This window comes from Epinephelus lanceolatus, chromosome 2, assembly GCF_041903045.1.
Source record: "Epinephelus lanceolatus isolate andai-2023 chromosome 2, ASM4190304v1, whole genome shotgun sequence".
NCBI lineage: Eukaryota > Metazoa > Chordata > Actinopteri > Perciformes > Serranidae > Epinephelus > Epinephelus lanceolatus.
The window spans coordinates 49,179,417-49,203,737 of record NC_135735.1 but is presented as its reverse complement, the minus strand read 5'-3'; the positions used below and the strand labels follow the sequence as shown (position 1 = coordinate 49,203,737).

The window sequence follows — 24,321 nt, the reverse complement described above, 5'->3', positions numbered from 1 at the left end:
GAGGAAAATATTCATTTCAACATTTCAAAAGGCTTTCGCTTGAAAGTGGTGAGAGATAAAGGCATACTGTAAATGAGAAAACTATTCATCATGACCCAAAGTTTGTGATGGGAGTAAATTAACTCATCTAATTTGCATATTGTGGCGTCACTAGGCGGCGGCCATATTGGATTTCATAAATCTCAGTAAAACATTCAAATATTCTAATCATTCCAACTTTATTTTATTAAAGGCAGCTATTCAGTGTGGAGTCAGCTTTTCAACAAACTTTCAAACATTCAGATCATTCAAACTTCATTGTATTCAAGACAGCATTGCAGTGTGGCTTCAGCTCGCAGCATTCACACCCGCAATTTCTTCAGAAATTGCTACTCTAGTTTTAGCATTACTGTGCTAATGTTTGCTTGTGTTACCAAAACAATTAGAAATAAAACACTCCTAACATATATCTCACTGGTAAGCTATAACATATCGTAACATGATTTAGATTCCTAAATAAATATTCACCTCGTTGCTAGATACTCCTGAAAAACTAGTGCAAGACTTTTTGTCCTATGAGGCCACCGTCACTTACCCGACGGGAGGGGTGAGCGAGCAAGTGAGCGCTGCAATCTAGAATTTGACCGCTGATGTCACTGTTACTCACCATTTTTACACACTGAGGCTTTAAGCATAGCCTTCACACTGTCCTTATGTTTATCACTAAGATCACTCTGATCAGTTTCATACTCTAATGCAATTTTCGTCAGCTGATCCTTAGTGCAGCGATCCAAAAAACCATCATTTGGGGGAGCAACAAATTCCTCTATCCCTGCCATCCTACAGTAAACACTGTCTTAAGCCCAGCAAAAGAAAACAGGACAACAGAGCCACACACAGTGCTGCCCAGGCCAACTAGTGCACAAAAGAGACACTACTAGTGTCCCCCCAAGTTAATGTGAAGTTCCCCTCTATCTAGACTGCCTATACCAAACTAACCTAATCTCACTGAACCCTAGCCCAGCCAAGCTGGTAACTCACCCAACAGCTACGGATGTGTAGCGTGAAACTAAAAAAACAAACCAACGAGCCCAAAAGGACCACGTTGCTATACCCATCAAGGGAAACTCTACAAAAACAACACTCAATACACTAGAGGACCCTGCCACACTGCTGATAGCCCACACCTGCCCTCTCAGTCAACACGCTGAGCGCAGGATCAAACTCCTCAAACCGAATCAACAACCAAACCAAAAAACAAAATGAACTTTCCTATTCAAAATGCATCTCCCAAACACAAGGTACAATGGATATCACTATCACTATACCCTATGCCTGAGGCAACCCCATGCACCAACAAACAAAACCCTAAATCAATAAGGGCACCAAACAAAAGCCTCAAACCAATCAAATCTGAGCCCCCACTTGTCACGGACCGGGCCGCATGGCCATGACACAGAGGGAGACGCATATACAACGAAAGCCAATCGAAGGATTTTATTTACTAAAGAATAAACATAAGAAAAACAACCTAACTAAACATGGCGTGTGCAATCAGTAAAGCCAGTGGTGCAGGTGAGGGCATGAGTGAAACAATGTATGTGTGTGATGTTGTAGGGTGTAGAAACTAAGACAAAACCAAACCCAAAACCAAATGCTGCCTCAGGAAGGAGAAGAGAAAGAGCAGTGAGCAGCCAGCGCTTTTAAAGGCTCACTGAGCTCAAGTGTTGCCACTTCCCTGATTACCCTTGGCCACATCCACTGCTACCTGCAAGGGACAACACTACAAGGCAGGCAGGGCAGAGAGGGTCGTCACAAGATCACAAACCACTATAGATAAACTGGTGAAACCACAATCACGAGCAGCAAGTGGGAAAACCCATTCATGTCAGCCTCTTCTACTTTAAACTTTAAATTTCAGATAACAAAGGCTGGGTTGTGGCAATACTATAAATAATTAACACTGCCATTTTGACAAATAGAGTAAAGGTTTCACGAATCTGAAACTGTGTTTTAACAAGTCTCTGGAGTCTCTATGTTAATCTAGTCCAGATTTGACAGGTCTAAGTATAGTGGTTTGTGATCTGGACCATTCAATTCAGATCAATTCTTAATGATCTCAATTGACATTGAGATCATTAAGAAGAAATACCACAGTAAAATTAATAAAAATCAGGATTATGATAACCTTTGACATCTCCTGTCATACTGGAGTGTTAGTTTCATAAGACTTTTTAATACAGAGCAATCAAGACCACAGCAAATAGGCAGAAATAGCAAGACTGAAAAGCAGTTTACCATGAGTAAGGACAATAAGAAAAATATGCTACAGTTAAAATGCTCGAAATTTAGGACAATTGCACTCTACTGATCATTCTCATTAAATTTTCCCTGTATTTGTTCAATTTTTCAGTTCATGAATTAGCTTGAAAATGACTGAATACCGCCATCTACAGGCGTTATGCGACATTTAAGGTGGACCAAGAAATTCCAATCGGAAGCTGTGAATGGGATCACTGCAGATCTACCAGAGCTTTCCAGAGCAATGGTGATGTTACGGAGTCAAAGTTATGTTTTACGTTGCGGCAACAAGTGCATAATCCTTGGGACTCCAAGGCAGCCATAATAAACAACAGCCTACGATCAGTATTAGACAGTAAATTAAGTACGTGCTAGGCTGAATAACTTCCGGGGCACAGAAATGAGAGATTAAATATCAAAATAATGTGTTGTATGTTGTTACATTATGCAGTGCTTTATTCACTTATTTGAAGAGTACATGACCTCACATGTTTGTGTCATCTACTAATTTATTTGTTGTTGTTGCATTACTTTTGCTAGCCTAGAATTTGATAATAATCACATGCAGTAATTCAAAACCTTCATTCCAAATTATCTTCAAGCATTATAATGTAATGTAATCAATAAGGTCTAATCAACCTCCTTGATCCCCCCCCTACAGAAAAAGCAAGTCAGAAAGTCACAGATGAGGGAAAGAAAGATGTCAAAAAGAAAACATTTTCTCCAGAAAACATTAGATTCATTTGTTTAAAAAAAATCTCAGCCATGTGACAATGAGTATGCATGTTTTTTACCTCTCACCTCAATATGTCTCAGTGAAAATGAGTTTCTAGAGTCCTTATAATAGAAAATCTCTCTCCCTCCTCTCTTTCTCATAAGATCATTATTGTTGTACTAAACCTAGTAGTAGCCTGCCATAGAAAAACTATCACCTCACTGTATAGGATTATGTACAGCCTACTATAAAGTAGCTACTAGCTAGAGTGGTCCAAACTGATTTTAAGATGCATATATTTTTTTAGTCAAATACTGTGAACAGGTAGGAGGAGTGGTAGTGTAGGAAGTTTCACTCTTCTCTACTTTGTGGTGTGAACCGTTTCCTTTACTTCACCTCACTGTTATACAGCATATTAAACCCAAGGTTATTTCACTAGATTTGGAGTCAAACATGTCAGTCATCTGTAGACTAACACAGTGACCCCTGCCACCACCTTTACTGTTTGTCCTATAGCAAACCAGAGAAACGGTGAATCAGTGAAAAGGAATAAGCACAGTTATTTAACCCTGCTGCCTCTAGAGAAGCATACTGTGCCATTTTCCCATCTATAAAGTGTTCATTTGTCCCAAAAATCTAAGGTAAAGAGAACTGGGGGGCTGATGTAGAACTCAGCATTGTGCTAAATGGCTCTTCTGTGGTTTACTTTAAGCATAGGCACATCATAACATGCAACTGACAATCGTGAGATTATAATGCTGTCTATGCAGATACATGATGGTTTCAATGAACAGCAACAAGAACACCTCAGTTTGTTCCAAACTAATGGTTGAGAATGGCAAAGCAAACAAGGCCCATTAATGAATAGAGGCAATGGTGTCTGGATGTTATAGTTCATATTGCCATGAGTCGTGACATAAAATGTGTGTGCATGTATGTGTGTGAAGACATGCTGTCACAGTAACATACAATCAAGCTGCTACTGTAAAGGCTGAATGGCTACAGATTGTCTGAGCATGGCTGCTCATTATGTATACTCAGACACTGAGGGCTCTAGTTTCCCGGCGCAGCGCAGGGTGGCGAACCCCGCGCAGAGCTAGTTTTGAGCAGGGCAACGCGAGGCGCGCTCAGTTTGGTAGTTTGGCAGACCGAGGTGCGCTGACATGGGTGTGGCGGCGTAGCAGGGGGAGGTGTCGACAGATCCAGCTTGGCGCATTGACAGTTTCATGCCAAAAGGCTAAAAGCTCGCCAGCTGAAACCAGGTCTACTGTCAGCACAGGTGGAGCGCAGCCGGAGCGCAGCCGGTGTAAGCCGAAGTTTGGCTGACCAGCGGACAGTGCGCACACGTCACCAAAACCGCACAGGCAGGTTTCCAGAATGTCAGGCACATTAACAATGCAATAAATACCCCAAAAAAACACTATTCAATGCAACTATCTGCAATCAGCACATAAATGTATCTGCTCTCTTCTGCCATGGCGAATTGAGTAAACTCTCATTAGGCCTTTGCGCGGCGCATTTAAGGGTGAGGAGAGGGGCTCATTTGATTGGTGTGATGTGTGTAAAACCCACTCCACGCCTTCTCTCCTCCCTCTTTCCGACTTGCGCAGGTAGGAGGGATGGAGGTGGGATAGAGGAGTAGCTGCGCTAGGCGCACAGTGTGCCAAACTTGCAAAATCCGCCTGGCCACACACAGCTGGCGAAGCGCAGGTGCGCTGTGCCCCCGCCTCGCCTGGTCTCCGAAACTAGAGCCCTGAATATCACAAGCCAATCAAGTCTTGTAAAAAAAAGTCCTAATTCTTCATAAACATACAAACCCTGCCTGTGTGGCTTAGCATAGCACCATTAGACAAAGGCCTCCCTACATTTTATTGATCTTTTGTGATTTAAAGGGACACTCCAGTTATTTGATATTACATTTCCATAAACAGCAGCAGAGGCTCATATCCTTACTTTTTATCCCTAATATAGCTCAAGCTCCAAAAACATCAATCGTGACAACAGAGCTTGAACCCGAAGAACAAACCAGCACTAACTCAGTAGGGTTCTTCCCTTCAGGGCTTGAACCCTAAAAATCCCACAATATCATTTATTTCATATTTCAGTTTTTAACAGCGTTTTCACTTTCTCAGAAAATAATGCATAAAACAAACAAACAAACAAAAAAAAAAAACGATTCATGCCAGGTTCAGAGTACACAACATCTCTTCTGACAGTCAGTATGTCTGAATAGGCCATTGTGGAGTCATAAAATCTTGCGTTACTTGACCAACAGACATCACAGACTACATACTGGTCCATGACCAATCATCTTTTTGTATTGTTATTATAATTACTATTATTAATTCACTCACTGTGGCTGTTCATGTCCCAGACAAACTGTTATTGTATTAATGTAATGAGCACCACCAGATAGTAGGAGTCAAGTCACTGAATCCTCCACAACAACTTCCTGCAAATGTTTCGCAATAAAGGCCTTTTGTAGAATATGAAGGGATTCTCTCCGCCGCAATGATAAGAGGCTTTTAATTTTGAAATGGCTGCATCATGCATTAAATTTAACAGGACAAACAGGAGCAGATAACAACGAAAAATAGAGGGAATGAGAAAAAATATAGGCCTGTGCTTAATGTTGTTTGTTTCAAATGAAGCTGGCACCCTCTGTAGTTGTGTTAAGTAAAGACCCAGCCCCTATTTGTAAATTGTATTCCTTTATATCCTTCTCCAGTATGAAGAACATTTTCTGCTAGCTTGATGCTAATTGCAGAATTGACCAGGTTGCTCAAGTGCCTCTGCTGTTTCATGCCAGCATTTTTCTTTTTGCATTCTGTCGTGGTAGTGCTTAGCAAAAATATCAGAAAGGTTGTGGTGTTATCATACAGTTGTCTGCGCAGCAGATCACTCTGTGTTCATATGAGTCAAAGTGATGGTAAAAAACAAATAAATAAAATCAAGCATGCTAGTCTTTTTAAAAAAATGTTGCGAGGCATCCCTGACGCAGCGTTGTCATCTGCTATGACACACTACACGGGATAAAACGACTGATTAACACGCATGACACTCACTGTCGTTCATGATCCGAGCCGACACTGTAGGACGGCTGCGTTGGGCTATAATTGTACCGATACCTTGTAGTCGGAACTAGGCTTGTGCCGGTTTGAAAATTTTACAGCCCATTTGATTTAAAGCCAAATATCTAACCGAACCAATAGATCGAATTATATATCTAATTTTACCACTGGGGGTCGCATTTGAGCTATTTTTCCCAATAAAAGCCCATTATAGGTGTGATGCGCTTCCAATCCACTAGGTGGCGGTGATGCTGTATTAACCGCCAATACGCAAGGTTACACAAGAAGAAGAAGAAGCAGGACACCAAGGGTCTGTTCGAAACCGCATACTTACCTACTACTCATACTAACTCTTTGAGTATGTAGTGTGTTTACACTGCGCAGTATGCGATTTTGAGTATGCGAGAAGTTCCCGGATGCATACTAGATTCGCCAGAAATGAGTATACATCATGAGCTTACTACTCACACTCAAATTACCCAAGATGCAATTTAACGTGACGTCATCGATCGTCACTTCCTTGCCGTGAACAGGACAAAAGAAAAAAGAAGAAGAAGTTATTTATTTATTTATATTTATTACTACTGTATATTATAACTTATGAAACTTTATGAAATCATTCAATTCACAACGACTTTGTTGTTCAATGATGTACATTTTTCCCTCCAGTTTTCAGGCTTTGAGGTATGTTATATTGCGTTGTATATTATGATTAGATTTATAGTTGATTAAAAAGGAAACTTACATCTGAGAACAATCCCAAGTTGATTGCGAGCATGATGTACCAAAGACGGCGGGCTGATCTTCGTCTCAGAGCTGACAAGACTCTCCGGTGAGGCATTTTGAACGGTCAAATTCCGTTAACGGGACGAGATCGGTCAAAACGGCGGTTTCAAGCTAGCTACATCAAGGGTAGGTTCGCCTCTCGTTTTCAAAGTAAAAGCACAAATTTTATCATTATGGTTTTCTTGATAAGAAAGGGCAACGGGTGTTTTATTTTGTGAAAATAACCGGAAGTGCGTTGCTCACTACGGCTAGCTTGAGTAGCGCCGAAATCTCCGAAATCGTCCGAACAAAATTGTAAACAGCTGGTATTTGGTCAGATTTTCAACACATTGTGGATCTAAACAGCTACTTTCTCGCCTAAAAATTTTTCAAATGTTGCTAAAGTTATATATTTACAGAGTTTAGAGCTTAAGCGAAATCAGCTTAAGGCCGGCTGATTTCGGCTCGGGCAGGAGCGAAATGCATTGTGGGTTATCATGTAGTATGCTACAGTGTAAACGGTCTGCATACTGTCTGTTGATTGAGTATGTAGTATGTAGTATGGCAGTATGTAGTATGTAGTATGCGGTTTCGAACACAGCACAAGACATTAGGGCAAAGACGGTGGATAAACCAGTTATAATAGTAGTAATAGTACAGTATAGAATACTGTATAGTACAGTAGTAATCCAGTATCTTTGGTTAGGGCAACAAACTGAATGACTGCTGACTCCCTCGCACTTTTCCCCGCCCCTAATGAAATTTGATCTCTCGCAGCAGCAGCAGCAAACAGCTGAGCGGAGCTGCTGAGTCCCTCTGCAGCCTCTGAGACAAACTAAACAAAACACTTGTAGGCTCCTCCACTTTATTTATAAACAAACATAAACCTTATTAAGTTGTCATAATACATGTTACAATGCAATGCGGACCAAACCAGTTAAACTGGAAATCGGCACAAGCCTAGTCTGAACCCGGCATTACTTAATGCATTGAGTTACAGAGGCTAGTGAAACAGCAGCCAGCTCACGTGTGAAATTGGAGTTTGACTTAACCATTACAGGATGACAATATGACATATTTAAATGATTGTGATTGTTGCCTCTGTTTCTTTTAAGTTGTGCAGCACCCTAGAGGGTCAGTGGTAACACAGCAAAAACACAGTGTCCAATTTTACATTTACCCTAACCTGGTCAACCTCAACATAGTATTATGCTCATGTGTGTTACACAGTCGTGCTAATGTATACAGTATATTGTGAGCACATAATCTCCTCAAAACGTATATGTGTTCCCTATAGGATGATTCTGGTTTATCACAACTTTGGCCACTGTTTCTATTATAAATTGTCATGGGACATTGTCCCTTTGTCGTGGGACACCATGACATAACAAGAAACACAAGCAGTCAGACAATCAGTCAGCTTTTAGACAAGCTAATAGTTTAACCCGATTATCAAAACCAATAAGATCAGTATGGTACTGTAAATGGAAACGAGAAGTCAGTTTATAACTTGTGATAAATGTTTAAACATCAGACCGTTTTATTATTCTTTATCGTGATTTGCTGTGTTGCCAGATAGTCAGCAGTTAACTTGATGTGTATAATATATCTGAGCAGAGTGATGATGACCAAAACTATAATGAAGTGAGTGAGTGAGTAATAAACCCGAATTATGCTTTAAATTAGGCTAACAAGTGATGCCAACTATTTCAGACTATTACTTTGCAAGTTATGTGACTTTTCCTCTTTGTGTTGATCTTCCTCTTATTCATCATTCCAGTCTGTACAGATGTAAAGGGAAAGTGCGGTCAGTCAAGTGTGGCATCCACTTGCCTTTACTGAATTCGTTTGTTAGTCCAAAAGGAGTGTAAGGTAGCCCCGGGGCTCCAGGAGACATCTGTGGGTAGATACAAAAAGCCAGGTTCATGTGCTTTACTCTGTCATTGTAAGAGTGTTACTCTATTGTGGCTTTGTTAACAGACAGGATACCAGCAGCTCCACACTTTCTTTCTCCTCCTACAGTATGTGCTCCATGCATTGATAAAGCAATCTTTATGCTTATTCCTCCCTTAAACATTTTACTGGATGTGTAGATTTCATGTTCATGCCTGGTTTGTTTCCGTTTCTCTTCTTTGACAAAAATGTTCTACATAGTACCAAAGACGGTTTCTCTACCATAACCACTGCAGAATGCTCTGTGGTGCTTCAAAGAACCCTTTTGGCATACATAGACTTAAAAACAGCTTCACTAAGTATCAGGAAAAGGTTATTCTAGGTTGGCACCAGAAAAGAACCATTTGAAAATGTGTATTCAAACAGATTATTTAAAGAAAATACATCATATTTATGTTTTATTTACCAGTTTGTTTGTTGTTTACTTGTTGCCGTAATTTGGAAATGAAATGCACTATGGAGTCATAACAGAGGCACTGCCACATTACAAAACCCTTGAAGCACCCTCCTTTTCTGGGCAGAGACTGCTGGTTTATCATAGAGAAAAACATATACATAGTGTGCATATGTATGTTTAGTGTCTGTCATGTCAGTCGTCCAGGTGCTGTTCCTCCCATGTAGACGTGGGGATTGCACTGTAGGGGTCCATGATGACCTTGGCGCAGCGGATGATCATGGCTACCAGCAGCAGGCAGAGGAAGGCAATGCAGGCCAGAGTCAAGCCCTGGTCCACGTCCACAGAGGCTGGCTCTTCAGTGGCCTCCACCTCCATGACTGCTGTTGTCTGCTGCTGCTGTCCTCAGACACGCCTACACACCCTGCTGCCATCCTGTAAATCTGACTGGAGATACACAGAGAGAGGAAGAAGATACATATGTTGAGTCATGTAGATGACTGAGGGACTAAAGCCATGACATCCTCACAAAAGCCATCACAAAGAGTGTGTCTCAAACTCAAACACACTTTCGTTAGTACACTTCAGTATAGTACACTCTGTATGTGCACTATGTACTTCTTGCATTGTGCACTAATTTTAACAGGGCAGTGTTGCCTCAAATCATGCTCTGTTGTTCAGCACTCACTGGAAGTGACAAAAGCTTTTTCTTTTCTTTTTTTAACCATCTCTTCTTTTTTGTCTTCTTTTAAAACAGATGATGGAGCAATACTGCCAACATTTGACCGCTATCTCCGCCCACAAACTTATGCTACAACATCAATGCTGATTAAAATGTGCCACCATAGCTAGAGGCAAGTTGGGCAGCTAGCGAAAGCTAACGTTAACTAGCAAGCTAACATTAGCATGCATTATTGTACCAAATCATTACAGACCCAACAAACATTACTGATGGCTTCTCAACAGTATTGGTATATAGTGCAATTACCATGTATAACTAACAGGCTCCTTGTTGTCCCCAGCCACCTTGTCAAAAGTTGAGAAATTTGTTATGTAGTGGAAACTATGTCACAAAGATTGCAACCACTGAAGGTAGTGTCCGTCATTCCACACAACATTTGGACTGTTGAGTGCGCCAGTACTACACTGCATTTTCCCATGCAGTGTGAATACACTTGGCATACTTGTGCACTTAAAATATTAAGTGTTTAGTACAGAAGTATGTGATTTGCGACACACTGAAAATGTCCAACATGCCTGAGGCCACATTCACATGAATGTGTATCTCTGGGAATCTGGTGATTTCCCACAAATGTCAAATGTAAAAGGGTCCAATGTATGTAAGAAGAGAGGAAAAACAGCCCTCTGTCATCTCCCTGCTTCTACAACTCTGTTCACCAAAGCAAGAGAAAAAAATCATGCCCTGGTTCTTTATACAAAATGTTATGAATGCCACATTGTATATTTTAGCCTGGGGGTGTGAGGAGATATAGTGGCAATATGAATGTATACAAAGCACGGGGTTATGTGTGACCTTTCAGCACAAGGTGTTTGGTTTGTTTCACTTGATGAACCAAATAATTACAGTGTTATTAGTCTATCACAGTCTAATTACACTCAATACACTGGACCATAAATTCAGAATGAAAGGACCCAGAAAGCTTTGACAGTGTATCAGTTGTTGTTGTTCAGGTCTCAAGCAAGTTACTGTGGTGAGAAGACACATTCATGTACCTTCCTTTGCAGGTTTGTAGTGTTGCATGAAGTTGGATATTGTGGTGGTCATGCCACTGATTTTTGCAGACCTTGCGTACTCCTTTTCTCTTCTGTCTCTCAAAATCAAGGATCCTTCCTTGGTAGGATGAGTCCTTCCAAGAAAGTATCCTCTATAGGCAAGGCAATTGTCTTTCCTAGCATTCAGTGAACACACATTGGAACAGGCTAACAAGTGTCCCCAGATGTGTGTCACTAACCCACAGCAGACTGAGGAGGTTTCAGGGTACTGTAATAATTTTGGCACTTTTGAACAAATGTAAACAGTATTATCAGGGTCACATTTGGGGAGAATATATTTCTGGATTACACTTAAGAGTAAGTGGAGTAATGAAGTAAAGACAGCAGCTGAAAAAAGTGCTAAATTATCATTTACAATACTTACATAGATGCAGAATCAGAAAGTGTTTCTTATTTTATGGGTGTATCACCACACTCTCTGCTACAGTAATATGAATAGTGGATCTGATCTGATGAGCCGAGCTGCTCTGAAACAGCTGACCCGCTGCCTATACATGATACCGATGTGTAATCTTCTGAAATATGTTCACCTCAAAACAAATGAGTGATGCTTTGACCTGCAGGATATTCTAATGTCTTTACTGTGGCTGTTCTCACCACGATTCCCCCGAAAAATACACTAATTGAAGCTGACAGAATGAAAGCAATTATCATGTCGTTATCATGTGAATAGTGGGGGAAGAGGGGAGATGGACGCTCCATCTCTGCTGTAAATGATTTATTTAAAAACTTTTTTGATTTATCTAAATCACATTATTTTAAAAATCTCATTATTTGGCAGTGGACACATTGGAAAGTGTGCATTATGAGGTTTCTGTCAGTATTTTCATGCTTTATGATAAAAATTCCTAGCGATATTAATCCAAATAAATTACATATTTACCTAAATTCTGCCGAGCAAGTGTCATTGAAGAGGCCCCACCTTCACTTCCAGCAAATCGTGTGCAAAGCATTGTGAGGATTTTATACCCGCTGAGGATACACATATGCATCCTTGGAATTTCTCTGAAAGGAGTACTCTGTCCTCGGTGAAATTCGGAAGGATCCTTGACATTGGAACAGTCCTTCCACAGGGTTCGATGACATAGCCTCCTTGAAATTCAGCTGTTTGAGGATCCTTCGTTGACTCTGAGTCATCACATATCGCTGCTTTTTCAGTGGTCTTTCATGTTTACATATTATCCACTAGTTATCCATGTGCTGTTGATATTTCCAGATACTGCAACATCGGTATGTGGTTAGGTTGACAAAAAACATCATGGTTTAGCTCTACATTCATACTGGAGGCGAACACTAGCCTCCTTGGTAAAAGTCCAGGTTTGTTGTATCCATCCACCACCATTCCCATCCACCATATAGGTCCTTTTTAACTCCTTATATTACCTTGCTACTGGCAACGTTTCAAACTGACTCATATCATACTGCCGTGACAGGTGCTGTCCAGCTGACCAATGGCAAATCATAACATTGCGAAAGGTAGCTTTGGCGTCAGTGTCTAATGCTGAAACACTGACAAACTGTTGGTATTTGAGGACTTTGGAATGAGTATAAGGTGATCATCACATCACATCCTTGAATCCAAATGTTGTTATATTTAGACTGCCCCCTCCATGATTGTGACCTAGTAGGTTGCCAGGTTTGTGCACGTTGTACTAGAATTTACCCTATCATGTATCAAAAACAAAACATAACTTCTCAGTATCTAAAAAAAAAAAAAAAAAAAGTTTAGTTAAAATAAAGTTGCACACTCACGTCATCTTTCCTTCAGTCATGTGTGCCAAGACAAAGTTGACTCTTTTCTTATTGTCAATTAAGCAAGTCTCAATTTGCACTATACCAGACTAACCCAGTTCATTTCCAGCTAGCACCACTGGCATGGCAAACACAATGAGAAGCCAGAGCTTTAAGAGCTACATTTAAATGCCATGAAACTTCAATTAAAAGCCTAGTCCCAGTAAAACGCCTAGTCCCTTTTACTAGCCCTTATAGAAGTTCTTTGGATGTATAAAAGTGGATTGTTGACTACCCACTTGAGCTAACATTAGTTAACTGTTTAGATCACACATACAAATATAAATGTTTGAACTTTTGTCAGTGTGGAGATGCTACACATCCTTAGCCCACTTCATTTTCTCTTACTAAAACCAAGAGCACCAGAGAAGCATGACAAAAAAAAAAAACAGGTGGTGACTCTCTTCCTCTGAAGCTGTGATTAAGTCAGAACATGTGTCCAGTCGTCAATTACCTTGTAAGTTATTTGTATTCATAAAAACGTTTCTAAAAAATTAATCCAAATTATGAACTTTGTTTAAACAAGAGAAAGTGGTGTGGCTATTCGAAGCCTAAGTTTCATACAAGTTCATATTTCCCATCTTTGCTAAGCAACAGTTTTATGTAAAAGGAATGAAAGGCGTGCCCCATATAGATGTCTGCCCCAATTATAAGTTCAGTGATTCAAGCAATAATAATGCAGGCTACTAATTGAAGTTTTATAGTATTGGAATTTGTTAAGTCATAGCAACTCTTAACAAAAGAAACTGAATGTGCATAGAACCCATGTCAAAATTGTTAAACCCAAAGAATGTTTCCATGACAAAGCTTCATCAAACATGGGAATCCCAGAGTCTATAAGTGGTTGGCTAAATCGCACAGAGGTGTGGCTTTATGGCTATTTGTAGTGCGTTGAGCACTTAGGCCCACCGTCATTTACATTTAAAAAACCTATAACACTGTTATGTGAAATTAAAATTTGTGTTTACAGCGTATGTTATGTGTATTTGCAAATCACCATATTTTTGTTTGTATAATTTTAAAATACAAGTTTGTATTAAGTTATTTTGTGGTACATATTTGTGGATGGTCTTCTATGGGTATAAATATCTTTATTCTATTTCAGTGTAACTGCATACAGGCGAATGATCTTAGTTAAGCTTCCAACGATTGGTGACTGGATTGTTTATTCTCACACAGCATGTGTTTTTTTAAAAGGTGGAGTGGAGCCTTATCTCTCGCTCCAATTTCGCTCCAGTCGCTCATGCCCCACCCAGAATGCATCTTTGCACCTGCGCACACCCACACTATTTTCTTTCAAAACTATGGAGTTTACTGTGTACTTCAGAAAAGAAACTGAGAAGAGAAGCAGCGGTATCTTGGAGAACGGTCCCTAACTGCGGGGAGAGGCGAGAGGGCTTCGGAGGTCGGCCGCTTAACCTGGTCCGTCTCCTCTAGATTTTGACTTATTTCCACCCTGCCAGCGGTACCGTGTAGAACGGTCCCTAACTGCGGGGAGAGGGCTTCCCCGGAGAATCGACCAAGCTCATGTTTTATTGGTGCCGTAGCATTATTCCGACCTCTCATTGTTCCGACCTCTCATTAGTCTGACGTCCCATTGTTCCGATATGTGATTATTACTGTAGCCTATTTGTGTACCATAGAGGATCAGCAACGCAACAAAAGTAGGCTACTGGTCAGGATACAAGCGTCATAGAGAGGAGAGAATGAAACACCATAACCTCCTGTTATTAACTCTGGGGTCGGGGTTGTGTGGGGAGCTCTCCGCGGTGCTGAACAGCTCCCGGCGGGCGTATTTCTGCCTTGATGGTGCGCTGCGACCGGCTCTGGGTCAGCTGGGAAAGGCTTGAGGCGAAGTAGGCTCACAGCTTATGTGTTTGCCACTTTCTTTTTCATTTTAACCCACACCATGATCTTTTCCAAACCCTAACCAAGTGGTTTTTGTGCCTAAACCTAACCAGACCTTAACCACAGGGCATCATGATGATTTCGGAACAACGGGACTTCGGAACAATGGGTTTAATATGGTCGGAACAATGGGATGTCGGACCAATGGGCTGTTGGAAAAATGGGCAGACCCCGTTTTATTTGTGAATAGAAGATTACAGGTTAGGGTAGTACGACGCAGTTTTTTTGAGCGGAGTGGTGAGCGAGTGGAGCGGGATAAAATTTATGATGGAGCAGAGCGGAGCGAAGAATGCGCAGAACCAAGGGGAGCGGACGAGCGGCGCAAAGTGACAGGTCTGCGAGCTAGGAGCGGAAATTTTCACCCGCTCCACTCATGCTCTGTTCTCACACAGTAAACCTATAGTGCAGTGATACATCACAGACTTCCAAATGCTGATGGATGCTCTAACAGGCAGTCAGAACCATTTAATCTCCACAAAAATCTGAAAATGCTAATCTGATGGCAAAATAGTGTAGCAGTGTATGCAGCACGCACAACTATGTTACAATGACCACAATATAAATTGTCATTACTGTGCTGACTAATTTGGGTTTGGTAGATGTCAGTGTATGAGAAGTTACAGTGGCCTATGTGTCAGATAATACAGTAGAAATATGAAATGTAAGGGGTTAAGATGATTATATATATGAATATATGAATAAGTGAAAAAAAAAACTATTTTTCTGACATTTATAAATGGTGAAAATACTTGATTGTAATATATGCCTCAATCTGCATAAAAGCCGGTTGCTGGAGACCCAAGGTATGTGGGAATGTTTGAAAAAACACCCATGCATTGAAGGGTTGACTATGAATATGTCTACTAGGGGTGTAATGATCCATCGATCCAACGATCAACAATCCCATATCATTGCTGCAAAGTAAAAACATCAATTCATATCATCCATCTTTAGGTTACGTCTTTATTTTGAAATTGTATGTCACAGTCAAGGCGGCAGGCAGACAGCAAGCAGCTGATAGAAAGACGATGAGGATAACAATTATTAAATTATTATTAAATCAGCAGAATGGAAATATTTTTCGATTAGGGAGAAAATATGGTCAGTGGACAAAGCATATGCCATATGTTAACAATGCCATTACCAGATAAACACGACGCAATGTTACCTGAACTTTTCTGTAGGGAGATACAGTGACTTAAACCAATGGTGAGTAATGTGGCAAGGCAGCGAGGGTTAAATTTAGATAATTTAGTTCTGCTAGAATCCGACAACGCCACCTAGAGGAACTTCCCCCCCAGGAAATTATTAGTAAGTACCACCTCTGATACTAAACAGGAAAAGGTCACGCAAGTTCAAACAAACGCTGAGCAGAGACGTGTATTTCCAAAAATAGACAGACTTTATTAACAACAATGATAGTAAAAACAACAAATACAATAAAATCTGAAATAGCAGTATATGAAAATATATTGCACAGTCCCAAGGGCCCCTTTAAACTAAGGTTTGCCAGCCACTCACATACAATTTGCTGCACTGAGGGTTATTAGCAAGTGGGACGGACTAAGGTAAAGGGCAGGGACCATAATGATACACACCTCACGTGAAAACAACCACACACCAAATAATACCGTAAATGCACCACTGCAAAGGAAAAATGAGGGGCCACCACCAGGGGAAACCGTCCGTCACCAGCTTGGACCCAGCAGCTCCTATTCTGCGGCAGAGAAGGCAGACCGTCAACCAAACAAATACTGGGGGGGGGGCAAAAAATGGACTGTTCACCAGGCATGTACTAAGCCAATACTACTACGGTTAGGGTGAGCAGTGCTCAAAGAATTACTCCTATCCCAGTTAACCCAACCAGAAATGAAGAAAACAAAAACAATAAACAAGAATTAACAATGAAAAAGCAGTAACTCAATAGTACAGATACACAAACCCAAAATTAAACACTAATTATCTCATAAAATTCAATGCAGGGCTAGCAACCCAAAAAGATGACTCAGAATTACCCCAAAATAAACAAATCCTATGCTAAGCCCTAAATAATGATCAAATTAGATTAAATACAGACACGATAATTGCAAAACAAAACAACGTTATATAAATCTACACAAACCCTAAACGCAACACACAAAAAGAAATAACAAAAATAATTTAAATCAAATTAACTTTGCTGGGTGGGTGTCTCATTAATTTGTGCTGAAACCTGTCCGTCACAGGCCAGCGTAGAGAAAGTGGGTTCAAACTGGAAAACAAGTGGAAACAGCCGACACACTGGAAACAGCGGAGACAGCGAAGGCAATGGGAGACAGCGACACCAATTGGAGACAGCAACACCAGTTGGAGACAGTGACACTAGTTGGAGACAGAACAGCAATAGATGTCAGAGCGGAGGCCCGGTTTGGAGAGCGAGCCGCCCACAGTGGTGGGCAGCCTGGCAGGTATGTTGAGGTAAAGTCTCCCAGGTGAAGGGAGGGGAACGCTATGTTCACTCACTCAGCACAGCAACTGTGACCGTGGGCTCGTTACGCCCAGGCAGCGCACAGGCCGCATCACACACTCCAGCCACAGATTTCCAGCCAGCAGACAGGCCAGCTCCGCTTAACACCACAGAGGAGACACGATCCAAATGGCATCAGAACAGCCACACCAGACCATGCCAAACCACGCCACTGCCGTGGACACCGGCTCCAGTGCAGATTAGGAAGATCCAACCCGAGGAAAGGGGAGGTCTGCCTACATATAGCAAGGCACGGTGTGGCCTGCAATCAACGTGCAATTGAGTAATTGCCTCCAGCTGGTGGCACTCAGTGGGCAGGGCAGAAAGTGACAGTAAAAACCTATCCTGCCACACAATTAAGAGGCTGAAATGAGCCATTCTGCCACATCTACCCCGCACTTTTGCATCGCCACCCCGACAATGGACTGAGGGCAGAACAGTGAGCTAGCACCAGGGCCGGTAGAAGGCAGACTGGACATTAGACACAGCCCTTGACGGTCCAGCAGCTTCGTTGCCAACTGGCCGGGGAAGATGATGAACACTAGAATGTTGACCAGCTGTGATTTGTCCTGTCCGATGCACAGCTGGCTGGCTATCACAGGGTGGACCTGCTGAGGGCAGGGAAGGATCCATTGAGGGGGGTCTGCCCTGTGCCAAGGGGGTAGCAGGAATAGGTGTGTCTCCGACTGGAGTCACAGCAGGGGGCTCCATGGGACCAGGAGTTCTAGCCACAGCAGATGGCAAAGGAGTTTCAGGAACTAGCAGCCATAAATCATCATCACTGGATGAGTTACCCATAGGAGCTGGTGATGGCGGCAGATCCGTAACAGGCGGAGCAGCAGGCGTGGGCCCAACTTGGGCCTTCAACATGTCATGATGCACATGGCGTACTTTCTGCAAGTCACTCACTGGGGCAATCGTGTAAACTAGGTTTGCAACCAAACATCAGAAAGAATGGACACTCCCGTGTGACCTGATGCTGTGTGGTGTTATAGCAGAACAGCACTTGTGGAAGAAAGGAGGCCCAATCCTGTTTCCGTGACGTTGGCAGTGTGCGTAGAAGGTTGTGGAGGGTCCGATTGAACCGCTCGCACTGTCCATTGCCTGCAGGGTGGTACAGGGTGGTGCAAGATTTCTCTACGGCATACAAACAACAGACCTGTTGGATTAAAGAGCTCTCAAAACACCGACCCTGGTCCGAGTGAATACAACTCGGAACACCAAACCTGAAAAACCATTCAGCAGAACCTGAGCCTCAGTAGAAGCACGCTGATCCCGAGTTGGGACAGCTACAGTGTACTTGCTGAACACGTCTGTCATCACCAGAACGTTTTCTAGCCCGTTCCGGGAGGGCTCCAACATGGTGAAATCAAGTGCAACAATTTCGTTTGGCCTAGATGCAAGCAGGTGGCCCATAAAGCTGTGTGACAATGGTCCCGAACCTTTCGCGACACTATGACTAGCGTCAGTCTCCCCAGCACTGGGGCAGAAACCAACCTTGCCTTCAAGGCCTCAAAGCTGTCTTCACACTGCGGTGTCCATGCAGAACCCAGATCTTGTTTCTGCCCTCGTTTGGACTGGCTGCCTGCAAGCTTTGCCACCAGCTTATGCAGAGGGCCAGCCAGCTGGGCAAACCCCTCCACAAAGCGCCTGTAGTAGCTGGCGAACCCCAAGAATGGACGCAGCTCAGTCATCTGGTGGGGACGCTCCCCTTGGCAACCGCCTCGATCTTTGTGGGGTTGGTGGACACACCCTCACCTGAGATGACATGCCCAAGGTAACTGACCTCTTTCTGAAAGAAAGCACACTTTTCCAATTTCACTTTCAAACCTTCTTTCTGAAGCCGGGCAAGAACCACTTCCAGTCGCTGCAAGTGCTGGGCGATGGAAGAAGAGAACACAATGATGTCGTCGAAGTAGAGGAGCAAAGACTGACACTGCTGGTCCCCAAACATCCTTTGCATCAACCAGTGAAAGGTGCTTGGCGCATTGCATAGCCCAAACGGCATCCAGTTCCATTCAAAAAGACCGAAAGGCGTGCAGAAAGCCATTTTGGGCTTGTCTTGTTCAGTTACAGGAACTTGGTTGTACCCGCTGGCCAAATCCAGAGTGGAGAATCAGCAGGTATCAGAAAGGGCATCGAGGCTCTCCTCAATACGAGGTAGGGCAAAGGCATCCTTCCTAGCCTTGCTGTTAAGAAGGCGATAGTCCACGCACATGCGTAGGCTGCCATCCTTCTTCCTGACCAAGACAATCGGGGAGGTGCAGGGACTACTGCCCATGGATCCAGTGTCCACCAAGCACGGGACTGTGACACCACCCATTGAGACATCGAGGTGTGGGCAAGATGACATTAACTTATCCATAGTCCCTTCCTGTGAGCCCGTCGACTCCCCACCTGAGCTGTGGCTCAATAGCTCAGTGGGCTTCAGTTTTCCGACTGACCAGAAGAATGGGAAGGCCTAGCCACCTGAGAGCTCAGACCAAGGGCGGAGCTAGCGTGAGTTGGGGGAATGCCCGTTCCCCATCACACTCCATAGCAAAATGACCCAGCCGTTGGCACCTTCGACAAATCACAGGGCCCTTGCAATTGGGCCGAAACTGCAGTGAGAGGGGTTGTAAGGAAACCACAGTCTGTTCTGACCCCTTTGAGGTGGTGGGAGGAGCTGGGCGAGGACCGCTTTGCACCCCATACTGTAGACCATACACGGCTGGGAGAGAATGGCTACGCTCTCTTGGACCCCCTGGAAGACCCTCTCGTTCCCATCTAATAGCTTCGGTACGCAACTCCAACAAGGTAGCAGAGGGCTGGCAATGAACCAACCGCTTTAACTCTCTGCAAAGAGCACTGTCGAGCAGTGTTGGGTAAGGGTTACTTTAAAAATAATCAAAGTACGTTACTGCGTTACTTTCAAATAAAGTAACCGGTTACTACACCCTGAGTAAAGTAACTCAGTTACTTTAAAAGTACTTCCAACGTTACTCTCTGAGAAAAGTAACTCAAGTACTTTTAACCTGTTGAGTCTGAAAGTCACCCAATTGAGGAACTTTGAGAGCGACTTTGCAAGCACAGTGTGAAACAATACACTGATCACGACGAATATACTGATGTTGCACATCAAATTAAACAGCAGAACCTGGGCTACAAGACTGTAAAAATATGCTCCAAACACAGCTCAAACAACAACTAAATAAACAACAACAAATCCAACTCCATACAGCTACAATATCCCGACCCACTCGGTATATTTCGGGCCTAACTCGACCGGACGTTATGCAAAACACACGCCGTTCTTCTCAGATGAAAGCTGAGACTCCGCTTTTTCCACACATATGCGCCAAAGCACTGTACCACAAAGCATCAGAGAGCTACAGCCCAAAGACAACAGAAATCTTTTCCATCTCTCTCTTACCTTATTATTTTCGCCGTGAAAAGGGCATTCTGCTGTTAAATCACGTTTCATTCCCGTTCACCGTGATATTGTTGTCCTTCATTCAAATGAATCCGGGCGGAAAAACTTGCTGGCCAAAGGTTCCAGGGGAAGCATAACAATGAATACCATGAAAGAAAGACTGACTCACTGACACAATATGATACCCCCTTTACGTTTATTATTCTAAATAATAAAAAGTGGCATAAACATTTGACAGACATGCCAAAAGCTTGATAAAGGGGCTAAATCACAGCTGCCTCTAAAAGGATGCAAGGCTCAGGCGTAGCCTAGGCCTACATTTTTTAAACATTCAAGGCAAACTCAGTGCTGCTGTGCAGTGAGTGACTGAGTGCACATGTGTAAAGTGCAGAAACAAGATGGCATTTCAGAACAGCCAAACTTCAATTTTCCCAAACGTTCCTATTGAATATAGGCCTAAGAAAATGAAAAATCAAACTGTCTATTAGAGGTCACGGATGTCTCTCAACTAGGCCTAAAAACACATACATTTGCAATCGCAAAAATATGCCTACAAATTATGCCAAAATGCATCAAATTCAGAAGTCCTTAAAATAAAATAAAAAGACAGCCTAGGCTACTTAAAGCCTAAAACACACAAATAATGGTGGGCTACTTTGACTTTCTTCTAATACAGTCCTTATTGATTGGGCCTACCAAAATAAAACAAAACTTTCACCAACCAACTATTAGAGCCTATTGATAGTAGGCTATCACAGTGATCTTATTTAAGCCTACTGGCCTTCTTTGATAAAGTAGTGGTTATAGTGCATGAGAAGGAGGATTTGAAAGCGTTTATCTGACAAAAAAAAGCCTTTCTACGGGCGCACTGGACGGAGTTGGGGTGTTTAATTTGAGAAAAATCCTCTTGATCATTGGATGGTTGTTTAACACGTCTATATCATGCCCAGAATGCAGATACTCCGCTATCTCAATGTCCTCTGAGGCAGAAACCTGCTGTGTGTCTTCTGGAAATGTGAAAAAGTCATCCTCTGGGTCTCTCACGGACGCAGTGGGTGCAGCTGACGGCAGTAGTTCCCCCGAGAGGTGGGCATGACATTCAGCAGCGAGCAGCGCTTTGGCCTTGTCTTTTTGCTCCTGGTCCCTGATCCAGCGCAACTTGAACTTGGGACGGGTCACAGCAGCAAGCAAGGCCTCCTCACTCTCCAGCGTGGAGGCGAACCATTTCTTGACTGCCTACAAAATATATCAATAGTATATTGTTAGGCTAAAACTTCAAAAAAGTGTATGCATGTTTATTTATTTATTTAGGCTAGCCTATATTTGTGTATTTTTATACTGCATAGGCTTCTAAACCTAAAATTTAAATGGCAGTAGTATTATGAAAACAGGTTATAAATCATACATTTTATTTTTAGAATATAGCTGCCATCTGGCAAGCATGATCAAAATTATTTAGCCTACCTTGATGATGGTATCAGCCAGGCCTGATGCCATGCGGGAGAGGCTGTCCTTCAGCTTTTGGGTTTTGGTCATCAGGGACTCGAGAGCTGGCAGGATGGTTCCAAAGTAACAGTTGTTCTCCCCTTGGAGAATATCCAAGACTCTAGAGAGTGGCTGAAGGACTATGCAGTACTCCTTCAAAAACTGGTACTCTTTATCTGTGACGCACCTGATGCCTAGCCGGGTGCACAGGCTGTTCAGGTCTGGTAGGGACATGTTGGTGACCCTGCGCACGGCATTATAGAAAGAGTTCCACCGGGTTTTACATGGCACCAGCAGCGACCGCTTGCTAAACTCCGTGATCTCTGCTGCCACAGTTGACCTACTGGCTTTGGTCCAGACTGTAGAGCATTTGGCGATTGCACTTCGGTACACTGCTTTGGCTTCACCATTTGATGACCAGTTTTCTATGTCTGCAACGCATATTAGGTTCAGTGTGTGTGCGACGCACATCTGTGGTGTGGAGGGAGAACACACGTACATGTGTCGTCGTCATTGGTGGAAAGCAAGTTGTCTAGGTCTGCAAATGTCACATCTTCATCAGCGACCTCCTCGTACTCCTCATCTGAGTTGGAATCTGGTTTTCGGAACTCCTGGAAGGCCTTAACGAAGTTGGAACCGTTGTCAGTGACAGTAGCTGTCACTTTACCGCCCAGGCCATATGAATGGTGTATCTGCTCAATCTCAGTGGCAATTTTGCCATACGTATGTCTCCCTTTCACTATTCTGCACGCTAGAGCAGCTTTCTTGTGCTGCAGAGTGGAGGGGTCAATCCAGCGGGTAATCATAGTTCTTGTTTCTCGTTCCAGGTACTTAGCAAATGTTTTCCTGTAAAGAATTATAATAATGAAATTTATTGGTATGTTACTAGTACTACACTTCACAAGTGAAACAAATCTCAGAGTCCATTCTAGAATAGGTGATGCCTGGTACACACTACATGATATCAGAATGAATAAAGGACAATGAGTGTAATAATAACATTAACAAATAGTGGCTTTTACTCACCACAACTGCAGAGGCTACCAACTATGTGAAACAGACTACATTATAGACGGTCCGTTATTTATTATTTCCTCTGTATCTTTATATATTTACTTTTTATCTGCTCCCGTTGTCTTCATAAAGTGAATGCATCGCGCTGCCATTTCAAACTAAACACTTCCTGATTTCCTTCAAATTAAAAGCTTATAACCTCCGCTGAGAGAATCCCTCCATTTTCTAATTAGGCTTTTATTCTGAAACATTTGTATGAACTTGGTTGTGGAGGATACAGACAGTAGCTTGAATGTTTACATACGGTGCTTCAAATGTAGCTCCTGCCATCTGTTGACGCTTTTAGGTGACTACAACAACATGTCGGCTGGCACGTGGGGAGACACAGTGACTGAAATAATAGTAAAAGTAATAAAAATAGAGCAAGAATAACCTGATGACAACACACACACTGTGAAAGACGACCGGGGATAATTGATATGGACCATTGTGTAGTGTGTCATGTCTGCCGGCCAAGTCACGGCATGATTTTATCGTGTAATGTGACATAGTGACTTTCAGAACGGGCAGAAAAGTCCTGTAGTGTGTACCAGGCATAATGCAAGTCCTGAGTCTGACCTCACCTGTCTGTCAGCAAGTCCTTGCCCTCCATCTTTTGAGTTGTGGGGATTTTACTGACGATCTTGTGGAAAGTTTTGGACTCTACCGTAGACATTGGCAGCATTTCTTCTACCACATAGCTAGTGACAAGCTTCATGACTTCTTTTGAACTGATGTTTTCTCTGTTTTTAGAAGCAAAAGACATTCTTTGCTGTTTGGGAGCTGAAGGACCCGCATTCTGCTCAGGGGGAGGCCTGGCGGCTACCAATGTGGTCGCGCTGCGTTTCGCTTTAAGGTGCTTGGTTAGATTCGAATTGGAGTTTTTTGCCGTCGAGAGGGTATTATTCCCAGCACACAGCTTACATTTTACCATCAAGTTCTTGTCTTTTCCCCGACTACAGTAAAGTAATGGGAATATTTCCAAGCCTGAAACGCACCTTTCGCAGCCTCGTCAACGGCACTCATGTTGGTAAGTAACTGACCGCCACCGGAATAGCGTAGCCGGAGCGGAGGAAGAGGAAATAGATTGTTTTTTTTAAATTATTATCATTTTTTAATCAACACAGATAATTATTATTATTTTTTAATCAACAGAGTTGAAAACATATACAAGTGCACATATAAAAGTAACGC

At 42.6% G+C, this 24,321-nt stretch overlaps 1 protein-coding gene across 1 annotated transcript in view; it reads right to left on the bottom strand.

The window, feature by feature from the left end:
• Window positions 1-9,169: 9,169 nt before the first annotated feature.
• ctxnd1 (cortexin domain containing 1) overlaps window positions 9,170-24,321 on the bottom strand; it is a 28,525-nt gene continuing 13,373 nt past the window's right edge. Inside the window, exon 2 of the mRNA XM_033617642.2 lies at window positions 9,170-9,625. Within this exon, the coding sequence (XP_033473533.1) occupies window positions 9,374-9,556 (183 nt within the window). The 5' untranslated portion in view covers window positions 9,557-9,625 and the 3' untranslated portion in view covers window positions 9,170-9,373. The remainder of the gene's footprint in view (window positions 9,626-24,321) is intronic.